At 39.4% G+C, this 22,485-nt stretch overlaps 1 protein-coding gene across 1 annotated transcript; it reads right to left on the minus strand.

Annotated features, from left to right (window-relative positions):
* Positions 1-805: 805 nt before the first annotated feature.
* Positions 806-21,917, minus strand: LOC135482244 (echinoderm microtubule-associated protein-like 2). Its single transcript, XM_064762122.1, is given in 29 exon segments — positions 806-943; positions 1,660-1,793; positions 2,106-2,201; positions 2,484-2,583; positions 2,881-2,987; positions 4,614-4,711; positions 5,478-5,548; positions 6,062-6,202; positions 7,012-7,167; positions 7,634-7,747; positions 7,966-8,061; positions 8,063-8,107; positions 8,925-9,068; positions 9,290-9,376; positions 9,621-9,677; positions 10,459-10,563; positions 10,794-10,866; positions 11,396-11,545; positions 12,249-12,390; positions 12,778-12,879; positions 15,487-15,649; positions 15,777-15,945; positions 16,361-16,458; positions 16,799-17,001; positions 19,285-19,405; positions 20,710-20,888; positions 21,299-21,359; positions 21,467-21,637; positions 21,729-21,917. Coding segments are annotated over 28 exon segments (3,273 nt in total). The 5' UTR covers positions 21,605-21,637; positions 21,729-21,917; the 3' UTR covers positions 806-820.
* Positions 21,918-22,485: the final 568 nt, after the last annotated feature.

The raw sequence follows: 22,485 nt of genomic DNA on the forward strand, positions 1-22,485 counted from the left end.
AGTATCCGTGTGAAACCAGAAAACAATGAATCGAATCCGCAAGGAAAGGTTCCGTGATAAAATTACCCCTAGATTCACAACGGTGGATCTGTTTGTAAAGCTATTATTAGAAAAAAGCTGGGTAAATTGCACCAGTTAACGGGAACCCACAGGTAGTATCAGTGAGATGATCAACGATATCAAGAGGCGTAATCAGAACGGGATCTACGCAGTTCTTGACGTGTAACCATCAACTTCTATTTCGCTGGTAACCATCGAACAAAATCGCAGAAGTTTATCAAATCCCTAAGATAAAACACACTGAAAACTAATTCAGATTCTTGGCATCTCTTTTCAGTGTGATGCTTTATCTCAATTCTTGATTTTACTCTACAACATTTCCCATCACCGAAACCCTCTACCTATCTAATTAAATAATCGAAATTCAAAATGAGCTTTACCTAGTTATGAAAGGTGTATATACACGTGTATGCATAGCCAAGAACGTTTACAGACATTTTGCACCAAAAAAAATAAACTATTACTTGTTTTGCATTTATATCTACAATTTCCCGTTGCAAGAAGAGTGTAATCGTAGCAGGTGGAACTATTTAGCCAATAATAAGAAGCTGATATTATTCTTAATAACTTTGTACACAATAACATCAATCTAAACAAGAACCGTTTATTTGCATGACATTTTCTCTACATCAACAATAAACTATCTGTAACAAAAAAGTGTTTAAATGCATATTTACAGTTTATGGCACGACAAAGATAAAATTTGCAGTGTTTTGACAACTATGTCCCAAAATAGGTTCTCCTCAATACCCAAGAGACTTTACACGATCTTCCACTGGATGATGCATGAATCAGCGCCTCCTAGTGACACCAGGTGCTTGCCGTCACCAACAAATCGTAGAGCGTGGACAGATTGATGAGCCTTGTATGTATGACTGAATGCCTGTCAGCAATGAGAAACAAGAAAATGTGAAAAGTAAGCGATTTAACATACACAGCATCTTCTTGAACAATCACAATAAGTTCCTGTTTAAGGAAGAAGTTGATTACATTTACCAAACATTGCACATCATAATTGGTTGTAGCCTCATTAAAGTAGATCAATAAAGAATATAAAGAAAAATATTACATTCCATTATCCGTAAAAGATTAAAATGACCCCTTTTACATTTGGAAATACCCTGTAGGCCCAGTATTAATATGCATTTTTTAGTCATAGTTTATTACTGAAATACTGCCAAATAAAATTGACTTAGACATTTGTCTGTCGAATTTGTAAATGTGAATATCAAAGTTTTTGGATGTGTCATAAAGAATTATTCATTTATTCACCTATTTTATTGCATGCAAAGTTTAACGCATAAAACATTAAGCCAGATAAATGTCCATGCTTCTTGAGGCGCATGGGTTGCTCCCACAGTTCGCTTTACATCACTGCCACCATTAGCAAATTTTGGCACAGAATTTTTAAACAAGGGGTCACCGGGGTCACGGTGATGAGACAGGAAGTGATGTCAGAAAACACAAAACCTTTATCTTAACCTCTGATTCTATAAATACTTTATACATACGCATTCTCTTGGTGGTGGCAGTGATGTTAAACGAGCGCAGAGAGCGGCACGTGCGCTGTAAAGCGTATGATAAACGTCATGAGCTTACCCCCTGTCGGCAAGACGGGTACTTGAACAGACTGACGTAACCGCTGCTATCTCCCATAGCAACCAGAGTTTTTGCGGGATTGACATCCACAGCATTAACCTCGCCTTCATCAGCTTGGGTGGAACTCCACAAACCTGACACAGACCAGAGGTCAAGAGGTCAGTAACATGCATGTATAAATATAAAACAGCACTGTGTAACACTGTTTAGTTACGATAGATCTGTCGACAGATCCAAGGATCTCTTGCGGATTTAGGTATAGATTTCTAGTTGGTGGAGGTATCGCAATTTTTAAATCTAAGCTAATATAATATTAATGTTATATATTTTAATTAATGTTACATATATATAGTGCCATGTATCATCTTGTGAAAGAGAAATCACGCACCAGTTTCCACTTAATCGTGGACAATATGGTAGGGTACATATGATCATTTATGACTTACCGACGGTTGAAAGGTCCAGTGTACACAGATTGGAGGCCCAACAAATATGCTGGATGTCTTCCACATTTTCGATCTTCTCTAGCGATTTCACTTTCCCTGGAAGTTCAAACACAAAAATATCATCCAGACGTATTTCTATATATTATAGTGTATGATTTGTAGTAGGTGGGGTTAAGTAAATTCAGCAGAACGTCACTAAAATTTTCCTTTCGTGTCTTTCATAAGATCTACTTTTTCACATACGTTGCTATGTCACTGGCATACATGTACACCTAATGTTTTAAATAACCAATACAACCAGATTGTTGTGGGGTTTATACATAGCATATAATGAGAAAGACAGAAAGTAACCAGATAGTCCAGTATATGTAAACATACAGAAGAGTTGTTCCGGGGCAACGGAGCTAGTCCGCAGGAAGTAGCTGTCATCACTCATCTCTGTTGACCAATCAATGGAGCTGATACTTCCGTGATGGCCCTGTAACCAAGTGATTAATGGCGTCTGAATACGATAAAATCTTTTTAATGTTCAGACCATCAGTGCTAATTTGAATGCCTTTGTTATATTATGATCAAAATAAATTTTTTTAGCACTAATATTCCCGTGTATATAATTTAGTATTTGGATACCTGTAATTTCTGTATTAATGTATAATACAGCTGATATATCCGTTGTCCTATATCATGACAACATCGCAAATAAACACTACAACCGAGAGCGATGAATAAGATATATAAGTGATTTCTGTATGGTTTACAATACATGCTGACTTACCCTACATTTTCCTTGCAGTTCCCACAATACCATACCATCGTCTTTAATCTGTTTCCGGTATATACACACCGTCTTGTCTGCGCATCCAGCCGCCACCATGTTTGTGTCTGAAATACCAAGCAGTTAAACAGAATTAAGACCAGGTTCGTCTCTCAAGGCAATTTCACGGGTGTCTCATTTACATTCAGTTAAGAAACTAAACTGACGGCTAAAAGAAACTTTACCACTCCGTGAGTTAAATTTAACCAACCTTTTCAGCAAATTAATAGCAAATTATTGTAGGAAAACATTGTACGAATCATATTCCCATGTGCGACAAGCGTCATATACGCCCACACGAATTCGTTTTGAGACAACGAAGAAAGTTGAAAATCACGTGACCCATGGATGGCCGCAACTGCACATGTAATAAGTGTATAAAAACGTTACACACAGTGTGCTGGACTTGCACATTGACTAAAAACCACCAAAGTAATGCCTCGATTGACTCCAGAACAACGCGAGATGGCCCTGGGTATGGTATCCATGGGAGTCACCCGTGCCCTTATTGCACCTACGGACCTTCCGCTGCTCTCGTGTAACTGTGTCAAACTTGATGCAACGTTACACGGAATTAAGGACTATCAAGCATTCAAAGGGCAGTTGTTGACAGCCGAACATCGTCGCCAGAGGTTGCTATGGGCTCGAATTGTACGCCGTTGGCAGCGACGTAATTAGCAACGTGTTGTTTTCACGGATGAAAGCCGCTTCTGCCTTTTCCGAGCCGAATGCAGACAGCGAGTTTACCGTCGAAGAGGCGAACGAACGGCTGCGTCATGCGTCCAGGAGGTGGTACCGTTTGGTGGCGTGATGACACCATTGGTCATCATCTACGGGAACCTAACAGCTCAACGTTACGTGGATGAAATTCTACGTCCTGTTGTCCTGCCATTCCTTCAACAGCAGCCACGTTGTGTCCTGTACGAGCATGACAACGCCAGACCCCATACAGCTCGAGTTGTGCAGAACTTTCTGGACGCCAACGACGTCAAAGTCTCGCGATGGCCTGCACGTTCCCCAGATATGTCCCCCACAGAACACCTTTGGGATATCATGGGTCGTGGAGTAAGACAACGGCCGCACCTTGCAGCCAACCCACAAGAACTGGCTTTCGCTCTCCAAGATGAATGGCAACGAATCCCACGTCATCTCATTAGACGACTGACTTCTTCTATGCGTAGGAGAGTGTTTGCACACATTGAGCAAGGGGTGGCCACACGCGATATTGACTGGTTTTGATATTGACTGATTTTAAAAATAATCAACTTTTTGTATACTCTGCCCATTGTTAACCAAGATGAAATGGATATTTTTCTACCCCTGCTCTGTTAGTTCACTTGATTTGAGGGCTGCTTTGTCCGTTCTTACTCAAGACTTTCAATATCTAAAGTCATTGGTCTTTTCAATATAGCAAACTTCTGTCACCCTGTTTTTTGCTTTGGCAAAATAAATTAATTTGAACTCTTTGTAAAGTTTCTTTTGGTCGTCAGTTTACATCGCCAAGTCTAGAGGAGCTTACTGGCGTAAGTATCAGCCGTTTAAAAGAATTGCAGAAAAGTAAAAGATGGTGGAAAGATTGACTGTTACAAAAATAAAATTTGCGACACACCTAGTTCTGTAGTTGTAGACAAATCTGGTGTGATTTGATGCGCAGGTTCTAAAAGCTTTAACACCACCTTAAGGTGTGATCTCACCTGGAGCTATTTTCACACAAGTCACTTTCTCTTTGGTTATTCTGTGACGATATTGCTCTTGAAAACTGTGATCTTCAAGAATATTCAAAATCAACAAACTGAAAACAAAAATTGAGAATGGTTGTCAGAAATTGAAGTGAAAAATATACCAATATCAGGCATGGTGGTATGTTCCTTGAAAAAGCGTTAATTGTTGTATGAATAACACGCGATCTTCAGTCTGGACAGTCTCCTGTAAGCTGAAGCAACAGTCAGAATTCCACAAAACAAATTTGTTGCTTTAACATTGTTACAAGCCAAATATAAGGTTCATAAGTGAACACAGAGGAGTGTGTATCATTTTGCTCCCTTCACCAGTGTGGACAGTGATCCTTAGAACTGGGATCTTGGTAAGTTTGCATCGATGCCTACAGCAAATCCACTCATTTTAAAACAATCGAGTTGTTGGTTAAGCGTCATCAGAAACCACTTTGCGTTCTACGATTTTTCGATTTTAGAAACTACATATTTAGGTTTCTCGCTAGAAGCAATGCCACCAGAATGATCTATTTGTATTGTAAAAAGCATATTTTTTTACCAAAGCGCTTAAAGATTTTATACTGTTATATTTCCATTTGAATGCCGGTCTGAAATTGATTCAGGTATATTCAGGTAGACCTAGAGAAAGGTCTGAGACTTTGGACGCCGTTGCTTAGAAGAAATAATAGTAATTGTCCCTCATAAGATAAATATAATTTTTGTTTACTGTGTGTGCAAATTTCCATCCAAAAACATACCCCTAACGATAACAATTTGTCACATAACTGATACACCGACGCCATCCATCTCGATGTTTTCTTGTATCTATACCGTACATATACTTACTGGCCATCTTTTGTGCCGAAAGCTAACAGATTCCCCATAGGACTGGCGTCAACCGTGTGGAATGGGGTTCCCTGCAAGGGATAACAGCCCAGTTACATTTTAGCACTTCTGGCCTAAAAGGATTTATTGACCAATAAACTGTGATAATGCTTCATGACATGAGTCTGGTAGCCACCATTTCGTCTCAGGATAATGTATGCTGAAATAAATGTTAATATTGTAGGTCCTGCAGTTACTGGCCTTGGATGGAATGTTTTAGGAATTGGCCTTGCGATTATTGACCCGGGACGTTCATTTTGGTTGGTGACTGGTAGACCAATGTATGTTTCGACGCATAGATTTTCAGCAAGTATTAACCCATGTAAAAGTTTTATCCGCGACAATTTCTTCAAATGTTCAGTTTATGAAGCAGGATGTCAGATTTATTATAAAACCGCAATTCCACGATATAATACATTGGACACCAACACAAATTGTATGGAGTGATAAAATTCTGTATGAAGTCTTTGGTTATATTGTTTTTTAATTTCCCGTACACTATAAGTTCCTTCAAACACAAGCATTCTCTTTACTTCATATAATACCTTCATCACAAGTTTCCACACAGGTTCATGTTTCTCCGCAGAAAAAACACAGCTGATTCCGTCCAAAGCCGTCGTGAGGAAATGACCTCGTTGTTTGCCATCGCCAGTAACCGTCAGTCCTCGGCAATCTCCGTAATGACCCTATACGTAGCGAAAATGTAAGATATAAATGAGATACATCATGAGAAGATGATTGTTGACCTTAAACTCAGTGGCATTAATCCTCACTGTAGAATACCACACTGTTTAGAAAACTAAGGAGTCATGTCACATGATATTTTAGAGACTCCAATTATGAAACAAAACTCTCTCGAAATATATATGAAGTTGTATCATCCAGTCTGTCACATATTATGGCCTATTGTGTATAACAATTGATGCCCGTTTTGTATCGACTTGTACAGAACACTGCATAACACATGCGATATTTCTGTCAGGAGACAACAAATAACTTAACCTTAGTTATCTCGGAAGAGAGCATGAAATATAGAGTCCTATACCGTTTCAGCCATTTTTTCTGACAGGCGTGGTAACTATACACATCAACTAATCTCGAATTCTTACGAGACCATGAGATGCGCCGGGCATATTAAGGCAAAGGGAAACACGATTTCGCGTCACTCGTATTTCAACCACATATGGGTCAAGGCAAAACAGGGTTGACGTTACATTCAGCAGAAACAGATGCAGTCTCAGGCTAATGAATAACTCGCGCCTGATTGGTTAAAATTGATAACATGGTGGCGTTTTCAATTTCCTCAACGTGCTTTTGCTTTCTTTGCACTGCGATATCTCGGTTATATGCAACATTACAAAAATAGAAAGGTATGCTTTTAAACTTAAGTTGGAATACTTTATCGTTGCATCTATACATTTGGGGTAGAGCTGTCTAGTGAGTGTTTCTTCTGACATTTTTCAAAGTTCAGAATTTTTATGAGCATTTGGCTTACCTGAGTTATTGGTATTTCGTCGAGTTTCATTTTCTCCAGCGGTGTGGGATCATGTGGTGACATTTCTCCGCTCAGTATGGCGTTAGTCGTCGTCCCCATCAGCAGACTGTTTCTGTGAGCTACCAAAGTTCGAATACCTCCATCCGTCTTGGGTATCTATTATCATGTAACGGTATATTAAGAACATGGGTATAATAGTGAATAGAGTATCATTCGTTGCAAATAAATGTTCATTTAAAAAGTGAAAAAGAGAAAGTAGAGGCACAGAGATGAATACTTGGCAAGGCCTGAATTTCCTGCGTGCTCCAGTAATGTATACATATTACATGTGCACTAACAGGGGCCCTCCGTGGCCTAGCAGTTTGCGTGCACAATGACTCAGAGCCTCTCACCAATGCGATCGTTGTGAGTTCACGTCCAGTCCGTGCGGGCTTCCCCTCCGGTCGTAGGTGGGGAAGCCTGCTAGCAACCTTCGGATGGTCGTGGGTTTCCATTGAGGTCTGTTCAGTTTCCTTCCACAATAATACTTGCCGTCATCTTATAAGTGAAATATTTTGAGTACGACGTAAAACTCCAATCAGATAAATAAATGTGGACTAACAATGTGGATTACGTCCCCTACCTCACACGTCTGTAGCGGTTCCATGGTTTTACCACACTGCCAGCTTCTTACTACGCTGTCCCGCCCTCCGGTCAGTAGCACATTCTTGTGGAGCAATAAGGAGAATACGGGACCCTAAAAAGAGTGATGAGAAACTGTATGCAACCAGTTTTGTTGTCAGGAAACTATTTCTGTGTATTGAAATTATGCGAGACGCAGTGCAAGGGTGACAAAAACTTGGCAAAAAGTCTCAGTCATGGCACCCACTGCAGAGAGGGAGAGATAAAAAGGTTGTGTAAAAACCAACTTTCTACTATAACCGCTTACGGGCCTATTGGTTTAGAATGGCTTACATCATGTGCGTGCTTGATGAAGTTTGTGATTTTGTTCCTGCCATCAGCCCACATGTAAACTGTCCCGTTAGAATCACCAGTAATCAGGTCCCCCTTGACTGTTGTGAGTTAGACACACCACAAACTTGGCTTTCATGTAATTCTACAAAAACAGAGGAAAGGACATAAAGAGGAAAAATAAACATTTTAGATGTGCTAAATGGGAATTACTTTTTTAAAGAAACAGATATTTACTTAAAGGAAAAGACCTCTAAAAATCAAAGTAGGCATCACTAAATAGGCCGCTTAAACAATGCATAAATATACTTTCATTTACTTTTTTAGATTTGTGTGAAGAGAGTTAATGGTGTTCAAACATTTGGAATCTAAGGTAGGCTTTATATACCATACTATCAGAGTTTAGGAACTCTGACGTCACAGGAAGTTTTTCCAATTCTAATCACGACACTGAATGTTGAATAACTCTTTTTTCCGATGAGTAAAAGATTAGACAAAATATTTCCCAAAATTCCTTCTCCTGGTTAACATCAGGGGAAAAGGTGATGTGATGTCAGAGTTCCAGATACCGTCAGCATGGCGCATAAAGCCTGCCTTACTACTCAAATATCTGAATGCCTTTCAACACTCTTAAAAAAATTTGAAAACATAAATGAAAGTATTTTTACGCATGGTTTTCAGCCTTTCTTCACATTTTAGCTTTCTTCACTTTACCGATAATGGTAAAAAAAAACCTCTAAATAAGCTGCACGAAATACTGCATACAAACTGACAAATGCAATAAGTTGAATAACGTAGAATAAAATAAAAAAATAAGAAATTCAATCAGATATCAACTGTAGCAATAATGTGATCAATTACTTTTACAGTTATTATTTGGTCAATGAATTCGCTATTTTTGCCTTTTTGTCATTTTCCTCAAAATCACATGCATCAAACCGTCGTGCAAGTATAACACTCACGTCGAATAACGGCTGCTGGGTCAGCTCTAGAGAGTTGGTTTCCCCGTTAACCTTCCACCAGGCAATGTGCTCCTTCCCAATCGTCACGAATGTGTCTGGATATTTAGGGTTAAACTCCACATCGCATATCACCTCCGCCTCCAGCTGGCAATAATGACATACAGACTCACTGTTCTGTGTGAGTTAATGTTTTAGTCTAATATGCCGAGATTGTAAATTGATGGGATTCATCTGAGTCAAACTAAAGTATGAAACAGTTGAAATAAGACGATATGGAAACTGACAAGGTGTTTTATTTTTCATTTATATCTCTTGTCCACATGCACCAAAAACAAACATGTCTGACTAATAAGGCTAATATATACCGTTTCCTTTCCGACCATCTCTCCACTGGAAACATCCCATACAGTGATGTTTTTCTCGGGTCCATTGTCAATGGCAACGAGCTGATCCTGTAAATAGTGAAAACGATTGTAAACCATTGTTTTGATGGTACTCTTTACGTCAGCAATGTTACATATGAGCATCTTATATAATATTTATACTTGTACAGTCACATTTAAAGTTTGTCAGACCTTACAGTGTTTGTATTTAAGCTCGATTGTAGCATTTACTTTAGAGTGTGGATTGTAGGAAGGAATTAAAACAAATTTCTAGACCATGAAGCCATGTAAATCAATACTAACAATTTCTTACCTCGGGATTGAAAAGTTTGACATCGTCCGTTTCCGACATCGGTGGTGTCGGGGACCGCTTTTAAGACCAAGCATATTTCATTAATTGTTTGATTTATACAACTGAAGGTTTGTCAATATTAAAGTAAATCACCAAAACATTTAATCTTTGACTGAAAAGTAAAATTAAACAGTATCTTTACAGAATTCGTCTCTTAAATATATCACAAACAGCCGACATAACAAAGGTTGACATGTAGGTTGACAACAAAGACAATTTATTCACAAGTCAGTCCTTCTAAACTAGTTTTATTCGTCCACGAAAGTCATAAATCTAGGCACCGAAATAGACATTTAATGTCCACCAAAATAGACGTTTAATGTCAACCTAAATAGACGTCTAATGTCAATAATCGTAAGACCAATTTCCAAACGTTCAAAACAAACAACCACATAACTAAGAAAGCATATGTGACGGAAGGACGTAAGAAATGTTCTAGGCGACAATAAATCAGTGTACTAATACTGTGATGCCAGTTCATACGTTGCCGATGCCAAAATATTTATCTCAATTGCGCTTTGACTGTAACTGTTTATATATCCATCGTGGCGCTTTAATTCAACACGACGAATATGTCGCACCTCGACCCGAGCTAAAAGGATATGAACACAATTATGAAGCAGAAATTTTGGACACTGTCCATATTTACCTACAAGACGACTAACTGTAAAATTTAAGAAACTTGGAGTGAAAATATTTGATGGAATATCCTTGACACGCTAGTTTTGGCACAAATAACTTACGACGTTGATTAGACAGCACACAGGCATTAAATACCTAATTAATACCCCATGCTTACCTTAACCTTTGGAAAAGACAAACACATGACAGACTTCTCAAATAGTCCAATGCCTAAGACGTGGAGTGTGTCCAGAGTGTCAGCTCTCCATATTCTTACGTGAGCCTTATATAAATAAAAAGATGTATCTGTCCAGCAGGAAATAAACTAATTGGGAATGTTGTTACGCTTATTCTTTAACGAATTATTTACAATAGGGAATAAAGACCTAATAAGTGTTATGAATAATTACAAATATATCAAACTCTGATCTTCTGACACCACAAACTTCGAAGACGAAGAACATGAAAATGAAGTAAACGTTTAGTGGGGTCGTCATTATTAAACGTTCTTACCTCACTTGACGATTCTGCTTTACTGTCAACCTGCCCTGTAGCTATGGTAACACCATCAGAATGAACAGCCATGCTAAACCAATTAGAAAACTGACAATGAACCCTAAATAGATACGAATATATGTAATTTATCCTAAATGTACTGGTACAACGACTGGTTGACCCGCATCAGTATAATGGCTCGGGCAGAGCGGCTAACTTGCCTTCGATAAGTCGTCTCAGTGAAGCAGCACTAGATAAAAGCGGGGTGGAAATCAATCCTACAACAAGGAGGCACATTACATGCACTCTAAAGATTCCTTCGTCGTCATATGACTGAAAAATTGTTATGTACGACGTTAAACCCCAAGCTCTCACTCACTCACTAAATGTACTTTCACATCAACCAGAAAACATAACAGTGCTGTGTGTTGTTGTGTGATACAATAATGCTTGTGCACTTTTTCTTTGTTTATTAATACTTTACTTACAAAATCACTTTGCAATAGGACTGGGGATATTTTCCTCCAGTTGCCTGTTATGAAGCAGTTCGACAATTAGTCAGCCTGCTTGTAACAGTATACAATGTACTGCTGTACAATACATAATTGTGTTTTCTTCACCTCTTTATTCTCTCTGTGTGTTCCTGATAATGTCTCTGCGAATGAGCATCTCTGTCATACAATATCGCTATGCTGGCCGTGAAATAGGCTATCTCCCCATTGGACAGGACATAAAGGTTACTCCGGCAGTCGTTTCCACGGTAACCGTAACTACGACAGAGAAGGAAAAAAAGAACTTACCAGTACACAGTGGTAAAAAATGACTGAATCGGGGAAAGACGAAAACTTGTGATTTATGGATTCTTTCTTTATACAGGTTGTAAGTTTTGAACATATTAATTTTCTTTATGCTGGCTTCCTCTTCGGCCGTACGTGGAAAGGTCTTCCAGCACCCTGCGGATGGTCGTGGATTTCCACCGGGCTTTACCGTTTCCTCCCACCATAATACTGGCCGCCGTCGTGTAAGTGAACTATTCTTGAGTACGGCGTAAAACACCAATCAAATAAATAAATAAATATTAATTTTCTTTGCAGGAATACTCATTTCTACAACAGGTGAAAGCCCGTGAAATCTACCACTCTTGGCTGGATATCTTATAAATTGTAAACCCGTATATATAGTCAATCTGCTACTGACAGAGCATCTGTTTTTTTTTATATAGACCTCATGATAAAATGTTTATTTATTTATTTATTTATTTATTTATTTGATGTTTTACGCCCAACTCAAGAAGATTTCACTTATATGACGGTGGCCAGCATTATGGTGAGATAAAACCGGGCAGAGCCAGAACCATCCCCAGCTTACTGGAAGACCCTCCCACGTACGACTGAAGAGGAAGGCAGCATGGCTATTTAAATGCTCAGCAGTGTTTTCCTATATATAAACAAGTCGTGTTTTATGTCGTCTTACACCCAGTCTATTTCCAGATGTTCAGGCGGTAAGTCCACGCTGGCATTTTCCACGTTGTAGCCAGCTGGTTTTCTCAAGGTCACATCTTTACCCTTTATCCTCAAGGTCACGTAGGAATCTGCCAGAGTGTCAGTTTGATTGGCTGTAGGAAATGTAAAGTGATGAACACTGAATGAAATTCTGATCGCAATAAACTGTTATCGAACAAATTAAGTTTTATTCATTTTTGTTATTTTGTAGGACGCCTAAAAGACACAACAAACAAACAGAACAAATCATAATACTATGTTGCAATGAGAATGGTTAGACTAATTTAGTAACCTTTGGCCACTTGGCACAGACTTACAATAAACGTAAACTTGAACTATCGACACCTAATAATTTTAAAACCTAAAAGAAACAAACAAATGAATAGCATGTAACGGTATTATTCTTCAAGTAAATATTATTTTGAATGACTTAATTATGAAGCATAATATAAATACGGTCAACAGAATCGGTTCAATATTATACATTTGAATCTACTAACCGTTTTCTGCGTCGTTTTGTAGACTTGTCTCGTCCATTGTCAAGTCTGTAGGCTGATCCATCTCAACGATGGTCTCCTCCAAGTCAGACTCTCGTTTCTTGCCTTTAACAAGAACAGATCCTATGCAACCAGTACAGTTCACGAGAATAGAAAATATGACTGACGGTTTGAACTGAAGATCGGAAAAATGATGAAATATTACCGCGCTTGAAAAGTTCCAAAATCTCAAAGACAACGTCGATCTTCTTATCGAAACTGTCAGTTTAGTTAATCCAAAATATTATTCTCTCAAGTTTAATAAAACTAATCTATTAATATCTTTCTACAAACAACTGCAACAAATCATGCTCTTTCATGTGGTTTGGAATTTCTAGTTGCCTTGGTCGTTGATGATTAATAACGGTTACGCTAAATTTATCACACCTTAAAAATATCACACATGGCAGATAATTTCTACTGAGAGGTTTTGAAGTCACCATAAGTTTACACTTTGTCATGTTTGTGGACTAGTGCTTCATGAACACAGCATGCGTATGTGGATACAGTTGATGCGTACATACAACTAGCTTTGCAGCCGATGCATGCAAAATGACGGTGCTATCAGTAAACGTGCACCAAAATCATGCAGAATTTGCAAGGGTAGGTAAATGCTTTGTTAGTAATTTTTTGTTAGTAGGCCTATATTAAGTCTTCAAGGAGAAGCCAACTAACGGGTTCAAATAATGAGATCTACGGGTTGATGTTATTTAGCAAATAAATGGACACACGTATATATAACAAAATGTGGTACCAGAAATATGCTCTATCTATATCCCATGTCCGTATCCTGTAGCTTCCCCTCGATAAAGTAGCGTTGGCAATGTCTTTCATAAAATTTATATATTTTACAAAATACAAAAAGTACAATCTCTATGCGTTTTGCTCCCCACTGGAAGTGTCAATTTCTAAAGCATCATTTTTGTCACATTACATGATATTGCTATGTTATTCTACCATACTAGGTGTACATACTCTTTGAAGAAGTGGTAGATGTATTTTCCATACCATCTCTGGGCAAATAGTATTGTCGATAGTAACGAACAATGCCAAGAAATCATCATAAAGAATCTCGATAACGCAACGATTTGCCTCAGACCCGTAGGTACGGCGAGCATGGCTTAGCGTCAAATGGTCTTCTTTATGCCGCCTTGGATCACAGACTTAACGTTTCTTTATGCTACTTTCCAGTTATATCATAGTATCCCTGTAACAGGTCGTGCCACAATAAGTTTCCCCAGACACATGGCGCAAAAAACAACCGTGAAAACACTGTCCCACACCTACCACCACATATCTAGATATATTTCAGCCGATATGAACAAATCTGGGAAGATTAGAACCCCGTTGAGTTATCTGGATTTGCACCACATGTTCCATAACACACAAGATTATAAGAATATGAGCTCTGTGCCATGCAAATTATTTATTTCTTCAAGATTCTCCGAGCTAGGGGACATGCAGGAAAACTTCTTAGGTAAATTCAGGCATTTTGGGTTTTAACAGTGCTTTTTAACACTGAGTTCGTGATGTGAACATCTTGCAGGCTTCATGCAAAGCGTGCAGAAATTCAGCCTGATGTTAAGTCCTTAATTGAGTCCTGCCTTGAGTTATACTGAAACAAAGGACTAATACTATGGCCATCCATATTCACGACATTCCACGCTTCTCTTTCACTCTGCAATGGTTTACTCTTAGCTGTACTCTTGGACAATCCTCGAGTGATCACTATTTTTTTCATTTTCACAGCACAGAAGGTCTTCATCGTGAATCATTTATTCATGATGTGTGCCAGCATATCTAAATGATATGCCTGTTCTATATGCTACTGCACCTAAATGCACAAATATTTGAACTATTTGTTGATTCCTGCTTTAGGTGTTGAATATTTAGCTATTTGCAGAGCAAAAAGTGTTACCGTAGTGTATAAATATAGGATATTCTTAACTTGAGATTTGTTTTGTCCGCGTACGTTGGAAGGTCTGTCAGCAACCTGCGGATGGTCGTGGGTTTCCACCGGTCTCTGCCCGGTTTCCTCCCACCATAATGCTGACCTCCGTCGTATAAGTGAAATATTCTTGAGTACGGCGTAAAACACCAAATAAATAAATAAAATTTGTTTTGTTCGCACGTCGGTTAACACTATAGCTGTTATTGCGATCGGCTAGTGGACCCACCAGTGGTTATGTCATGACAATATCTCGTCACCAATCACATCGACATTGTATCAATCCATAAACACCTTAATATGGAATACAATATTGACGTGCGGAAGCAGCGGTATAAAAAAAGACCGCCAAATATCACCCACAATATCGACAATACCATGACTTATGAAGTATCACCTGCGAGAAGGTCTCTAACAGAGCTGAGAAAACCTGCTGAAGACCGAACTCTCTGAAAGAGTTTCCTAGTCCCTGAAGGAAAGTCGTTAGTAAATATACTGATCTTAGCAACAGTAAAAGAAAAGCATTTTACTTTAAACATTTTCGTCTTAAAATTGTTACTTTAGACCCACACTTATATGATGCAAATTCTATTAACCAAAGAATGATTTTAATATTCAGATTCATAAAAAAAATCATCAAAACTGATGCTGACTTTAGCAGAGTAAATTTAGAAGAAAAAGAAAAATAGTGTCACACAGACGGACAAAGTTATACACCAACTTACTTTCACTTGCCATCTCTTGCGCGTTGCTAGAAGTCTCGTTTTCAATAGAAACTGCGACGTCATCAGTTTTGGATTCGTTTTCAGTTTTCGGCGACGCCTTCTCGGTTTCCTGTTCAGCCAAATCCGTGTTAGCAGCAAACACGTTCACCCTGCTCTCCGACACCTATAACATTGAGACAAACAATCGAATACTGTTCACACTGTTCTGATGTTCATGGTGGGAGTATAGTATGTGTGTTGAGAAAAAATATAGATCCTTATTTGATCTTACGTGTGAAATGTTAACTTACCTTCTTCAGCAAAGTCTTAACAATCCTTGATTTCTTCTCAGGGTCCATTAAGTCTAGCGGTGATGCCATTTGTTTGAGCTTTGCTCTCTCCGGAAGTGCCGCCATTTCTGGATGTTTTGAGATGGCTGACTTTTGAGACTTGTCCAAGTAACTCACAAATTCATGCCAGCTGGAAATACACCGGAACACATTTAACCAACGTTAACGTGATATTTATTTAACGAATACGAAACAATGAAATGGACACATCAATTCTTACTGTTCATGATTAATTGTTCGTATTTTATTTTTGAAAAAAGTCATTGTTATCAAGTTCTCTATTAACTCAAAAGATTATAGCAAACAGTGAAGTAGCAGGTGGCTTATTGTAGGCATATGTACTAATATTCCGTGTTAAGTTTCTTACATAATATACTTTCTTATTTCATTGGTGCTTTGTGTTATACGTGTTTTGGATATTGGTCTTGCGATTGTTGAAGTGGAATTTCCATGTTGGTTGACGGCTGATAAATGCGTACGAATGTTTGCTTCGGAGCAGAGACTAAGATTCTAAAGCTTCACAAGCTGCCACGACGGAGCCTTACTTGACGGTGTCCGGTTGGCCTCCGTCACAGTGGGTCACTAAATTCTTTAGCAATGCTCCGTACAAAGGAATATGGACGTCTGAACATGATCTATAGACCTGAAATATACCGAGAAGAATCAAAATTCGTTTGCTGAAGAGATCGCGGAGGAGATAATTGAATGAATTTTGATCTAGATTATTGAAAAATAGTCCACAGTTAAGAAAAAAAATCAAAACGACCGATATGAAATCACATGTTGCTAGGGAAGGGCATTTTAAAAATATACCACAATACCATCCCCAACAACAACACCGCCATCTATATAACAGCTAAAAATCAGTGTTTCGCTGTGACACCAACATTGAACACTTCACACATGCACGGCTCAGGCCACTTGGAAAAACAATTACTTTCATACGCCACTTGCACCAGTACTGTGCTGTAATTGATATTCACCTCTTCTTTGGAAATCCTTCCGGAGTTGTTTTTGTCCTTTTCTTGGAAAGACTTCTGCAATTCCTCCAGATCAAAGAAGGATTGATCCAAGACAAGTTGTTCTTCCAGCCTGTGGAGATAGTCGGCGTCTCGCTCCTCACGAGGACTCTCCGGCCGAGAGTCTTCGTTGTTCTGAGTTAACATGGCCTCCACACTGTCTCGTCCTGCATGAGATGTATAAATTTTCAGATATGTGTGCAAATGTTACACTAATAAACACAGAGATCATGAATGTTGCCAGACAACCCTGATTTCACACTGTCTCGTCCTGCCTGCGAATGTAAAAATATGTGAAGCTTTTACATTTGAAAATGTTACATATATGAATAGTTCTGGATGTTGTAAGTCACACTGTGTAGTCATGAAATGTGTACATGTCAATGTAAAATTTTGTCAGAAAAGTGTATAAATAAAACACTAGTGAATACTTAGTCATGAATATTGTGAAAATGACATCTACCCTACATTGTCTCGTCCTGTTGTATGTAAATGCGAAGTTATGGTACAGCCGTGTGAAAATGTGACATTTAAGAACACACACACAATAACTGTTGTGATATAACAGTCAGGTGTATTACAAAGGACCGTGATTTATTTTGGGCAATCCGATTTCCATTATCAGTAAACCCCGCCAGCGTCATTCAAGTGAAAAATTCTCCAGTACGGTGTTAAAAAACAATCAAATGCTGTGTCTGATTTGTGAGAAAATCAACGTAAATAATGTATAACCCACTTCGTAGTCTAGAAATGTATGCCCAGACTAATGGCTGAAGACATCATAGACCAAGCAATATGTAACTATTGGAAATATATGATATTTACGTAATCATATATATATATATATATGGCATCGTGGTTAAGGGGTTCTGTATGTTGGTAACTACGACATGACTCAACTTGTCTTATTACGGAAAAATTGCTAAGTACGACGTAAAACCCCAAGCATACATACACTGTTGCCCAAAATGATGGAATAAAATAAATTCAGGTTACACTTCTGGAAAATACTAGTATTTGGTCCTCCCTGCAATACACTTGGCTCTTCCTAACTATTATACGAAGGACCTTTTATGTAAATGGAAGCCATAGATTTAGTTACGTGGAAGGGCTTTCGGTTGAGAGCCATGTAAAGCGACACAATTTAATTTTCGTACTTTCTCTCCGGCTGCACCCCTATATAAACAGGCCTTCTGTTTAGGCCATCCCTGATTTCATGGACGCAAATTTTGGCATAGAAGTTCACAGTGTCATGCCTGCTCCTACGCCACTAGCGATTCGACCTAAGAGTTGCCCTAAGACTGGAAGGGTTTAAACAGGCCGATATCGCCACTTTTGCAGGGATATCACAAAGTGCGGTCTCTTAAGATTCTGAAACGCGTCAGAGTGGTACATCAGTTAACGCCAGGAAAGTCAACAGGGCGTCCACGTTCGACCACAAAACGACAGGATAGGAGACTGATACACCTGTGTCGAACAAACCGCAGAATGCCAGCCAGCCGTCTACGTCTCTTGTGGAGCCAACACTATGGGGTTCGTGTTTCCAAACCGTGAATCGACGACTTATTGATTTAGGGCATCGAGCAAGACGGATGGTCACATGTCCACGTCTGACTGTCCACGTCCGACAAAGGGTTCGGAGATTGCGTGGCGAGAACCTCCATGATGACTGTGTCCGGGAGTCCCGTCAAGGTGGTGGCAGTTCAGTGATGGTGTGGGGTGGCATTCATCATGGTGGCAAAACAGAGCTTTTCGTGACGGAAGGAAACGTCAACGCCGCCGAATACCTGAATATTTTACGGGAACACTGTTTGCCACATGCAAGACAAGTCTACGGCAATAACTTTTCGACAATTTCTTTGGGATGAGGGTGTGGAGCAGCTCCTATGGCCAGCTTGTTCGCCTGACATGAACCCCATCGAGCATGCCTGGGATGTCCTTGGCCGTACGATCAAGGACCGGGAAAATGCACCTCAAACCCTGCAAGAATTGGCACAGGCTCTGAGGTAAGAGTGGGACGCTATGCACGTTGACGTCATCAACAACCTCGCTGATAGCATGTCGCGGCGTCTCCTTGCCCTCATTCGTGCCAGAGGTGGTCACACACGTTACTAGAGACTTTTAACCTTTTGCTGAAACTTTATTTGTGCATTCCCATTTGTCAAGTTCATCGATTCATCTGTTTTCATTTGAATCTTATGGCGACATTAAATCTCAACAATAGAAGCTAAAACTTCTGGTTTTGTATTCCTTTCACCATTTTGCATTCTCTGGACGTTTGAACATTGCAAATGGTTCCACCTTTAACCGAAGATGGTAAATCTGTCTAGAATTTTCTTGGTAGCCCAAAATCTTGGGGAAAATCTGGTGCAAATTTGGAAAAATCTGGTACAAAATATTTTATTCCATCATTTTGGGCAACAGTGTACATGTATATACTGATAACTTACTGGTGAGAAGCTGGGCTCTCATCATTGACCGGTGTAGCATCTCGTAGTCTATCCCCAGATGGTCTACAAACGTCTCCGTGATCAGATTGAACACTCGGTTTGACAGCTTCACTGAGTTCTCCTGAATAGACAGGAAATCCTCCAATAGACCACCTCCTTTAAAAGTGTGGTACGTAATTCTGAGCCAACCACTACTGCTGTCAATGGATGCTTTCATGCCAATAGCGTCTGCACTATTACCTAAAGGGTATACTGAATGATTTGCGTTTACTTTAAATACTTTTTCAACCCTCTCTGAACAACGGTCGTAATTTCTAAAACAATTAATCGATTCCAAGACCTCTTTAGAAGTGGATATTCAGTGAATAATCGTAAAAAACTTGTTCTTAATGTTGAGAAATGGAAACTATACGGTCCGGGGTAAGGGTATCAGAGGCTAACTCTTAACACTTACACAATACTATATTCCATTTTTCTGATACATGTAAAGGACTGCTATTCTTTCAAAGCGCCCGTCTTAACACAATTCATGTATAACCCATTCTTGTACTTGTCTAGTTCGTCACACAACCCCACATGGAAACTTGATGAAGATCTTCGAGTGAAATCTTAGCCTCATCACACACCATATTTAACGAAAGCAAATACTTATCTTCACACATACTCGGCTAGAGGGCCAGGTTGAGATTTTTCAGTGAGATTCCATTCTCAGTTTAAAAAAACAAAAGCAAACCATGTATTATCGAATCATGTATTATATTGTTCGCCTAATTCTTCACCTGGAAAGATCTTTCAGTGAAATTCTAGATTGAACATTCCCCATAATCACTAGTATTTTCATGCTCAAGTGAATCGCTTTCAGGCGCTGTGCCTGACTCATTCTTCACACAACCTCACTCGGAAAGCCTGATGAAGATATTTGAGTGAGATTTTGGGCTAAACAAAACCATGTATAACGCAACCACTCATTCGTCTTTACACGACCTCCCATGGAAAGATTGAAGCAGATCTTTCGTTGAGATACTCAGGTTCTTGTGAATCTATTGCTTGCCTCATTTTCCACACATCCTCACCCTGATGGAGATCTATGAGTGAAATCGTAGACTAAATAAAACCATGTATGGCCTAACCACACATTCGTCTTTACACGACCTCATCTGGAAAGACTGATGAAGACCTTTCTTGACATGACCTTACCTAGAAAGCCCGATGATGATCTTTTAGTGAGTTCCCAAAATCAACATTTCCTGTCTCCTCATTCTCTTGTGCATCACTCTGAGGCACTGTCTGATGTTTGCCTGATCCTTGACACAACCCCACCAGGAAAGCCTTTGAGTGAGATCTTAGACTGTACATTCCCCTGTCCCCTCATGGGCATGAGGTGCTGTCTAGTGCTCGCCTCATTCTTAACTCAATTAACCTCACCTGGAAAGCCTGATGAAGATCTTTGAGTGAGATCCTGGATTCAACATTCCCCAGCCTTCTCATGCTCATATGAATCGCTCTCAGGCGCTGCCTACTGCACTCCGTCAGGCATTCTTTCAGGTAGCTCTCCAACTTCTCCTCGTTACTCACAATCTCCACTTCTGTAAGTTCTCGTTTCACTGTGTGAGAATTGATAAAGTATACAAGAGCGATAGACTCAGAAAACTGACACGATCGCATTAACTTCAAGTAAGAAAGATTAACCCATGTTTAATGTAAATCGGTGCTGGAAACAACATAATTAGTTCGGTAATTACTGATTGACAGTAAGGCATGGCAAAGTTATATTGATTTAACTGATTGTTGTTCAACGTCGTGCTCAAGAACTGTTCACTTAATGGTAGTGCCCCGAATAAACCACTGACCTTAGGCAAGCAACTGATAACCCTACTGACTTAAGCTGCAGTCGAATCAGCAAAAGATTGTTCAGAAAATGCGACCTGCTGATCGCAACGAATAAATCATTATAAGTGGCCATACAGTATTTTTTATTTTACAATATGATATGACACGAAGATATCTGGCTTACGTTCTAAAGCATTATCCAGCAGGCTGTCATCACTGTCCTTGGGCGCCTTTCTACGTTTTGCCTACAAGAAAACGATATAGAAGAGAATGATGCGACAGACACATATCGCCCAATAAACAAGTTAATAGATTTTTGTTCTATAAGAGCATAAACACACATTGCCCTTACCGAGTCTCTGTTCAGTGATTGGGAAGTATTGTTGTTACTGGTGGTGATGGTGCTGTTGTTGTCATGGGTTTTTCCACTCGTCTGCCTGTAAGGACTTCGATCTCGGAAACGCGCTCTAGCCAGCGTCGGTTGAGGCATAGTTGAAATCTCAAAGTCCGAATCGGTGCTGTTCTGAAAATAACAAGAGAACAATAAAACACAATATGTAGTTAGAATAACAGATTAGCAAATTCAGTAACCCTTTCTTCTTACGTGGCTTTACCTTTGACAGACGTTTCCTATCAACATCCTTTTCAGCGGTCTTTTCATTTTTGATGGTTAACACGCATTCTGCGTCATGCCCTGGTTTAATCAAAGTCTTGGTACTCCTAGGACATTTAATGGGTCGATTAGTTTCTGTTACCGGGCAAATATTTTTCTGCAATTCCTTTTTGTCGCCTGTGACTACAAGGTCATCAGGTACTTCATTTTTCTCGTCACATTTGCTTGACACAACGTTCCGCCTCTGCACACAACTTTTACTTTTCCTTGATTCCACAGACCGGTGTTGTTGTTTCTTAAGCACTGCGGACACGGATCTTCGAGCAGAATGCGCACTAGAATCTCCTCTACGTTTATACTTTGCAGATTTTTCATGTAAACTGTAACTCTTTTTATATATCTTTTCCAACTCCAGTTGCCTTCTCAGCCATTTTGGTAGATCTTCACCCGAACAACGTTGATACACATGCGGCTCGGAAGTGGCATTTTTCAGCGTAGAAGAATTTGTGTCTTTAGAAAGTTGATGGATGTTCTTCCCTGAACGGGTCCACGTAGGTGTCGGTGAGCTTGATCTGGAAAGTCTTTGTCCTAGGGATTTATTGTTTTCTAAGTTTCTTGATCTCGGTGTGTCGTCCGCTTCATCAACATTTGTGTCATTACTCCCGTAGTACTTAGTTTTAGGTACATTTGCTTCGAGAACCAGGAATGCTCTTGCTACGTCATCGTCATGTACGGGATCTTGGAGCATGGGTGCATTT

The sequence above is a fragment of the Liolophura sinensis genome, chromosome 1, assembly GCF_032854445.1.
Source record: "Liolophura sinensis isolate JHLJ2023 chromosome 1, CUHK_Ljap_v2, whole genome shotgun sequence".
NCBI lineage: Eukaryota > Metazoa > Mollusca > Polyplacophora > Chitonida > Chitonidae > Liolophura > Liolophura sinensis.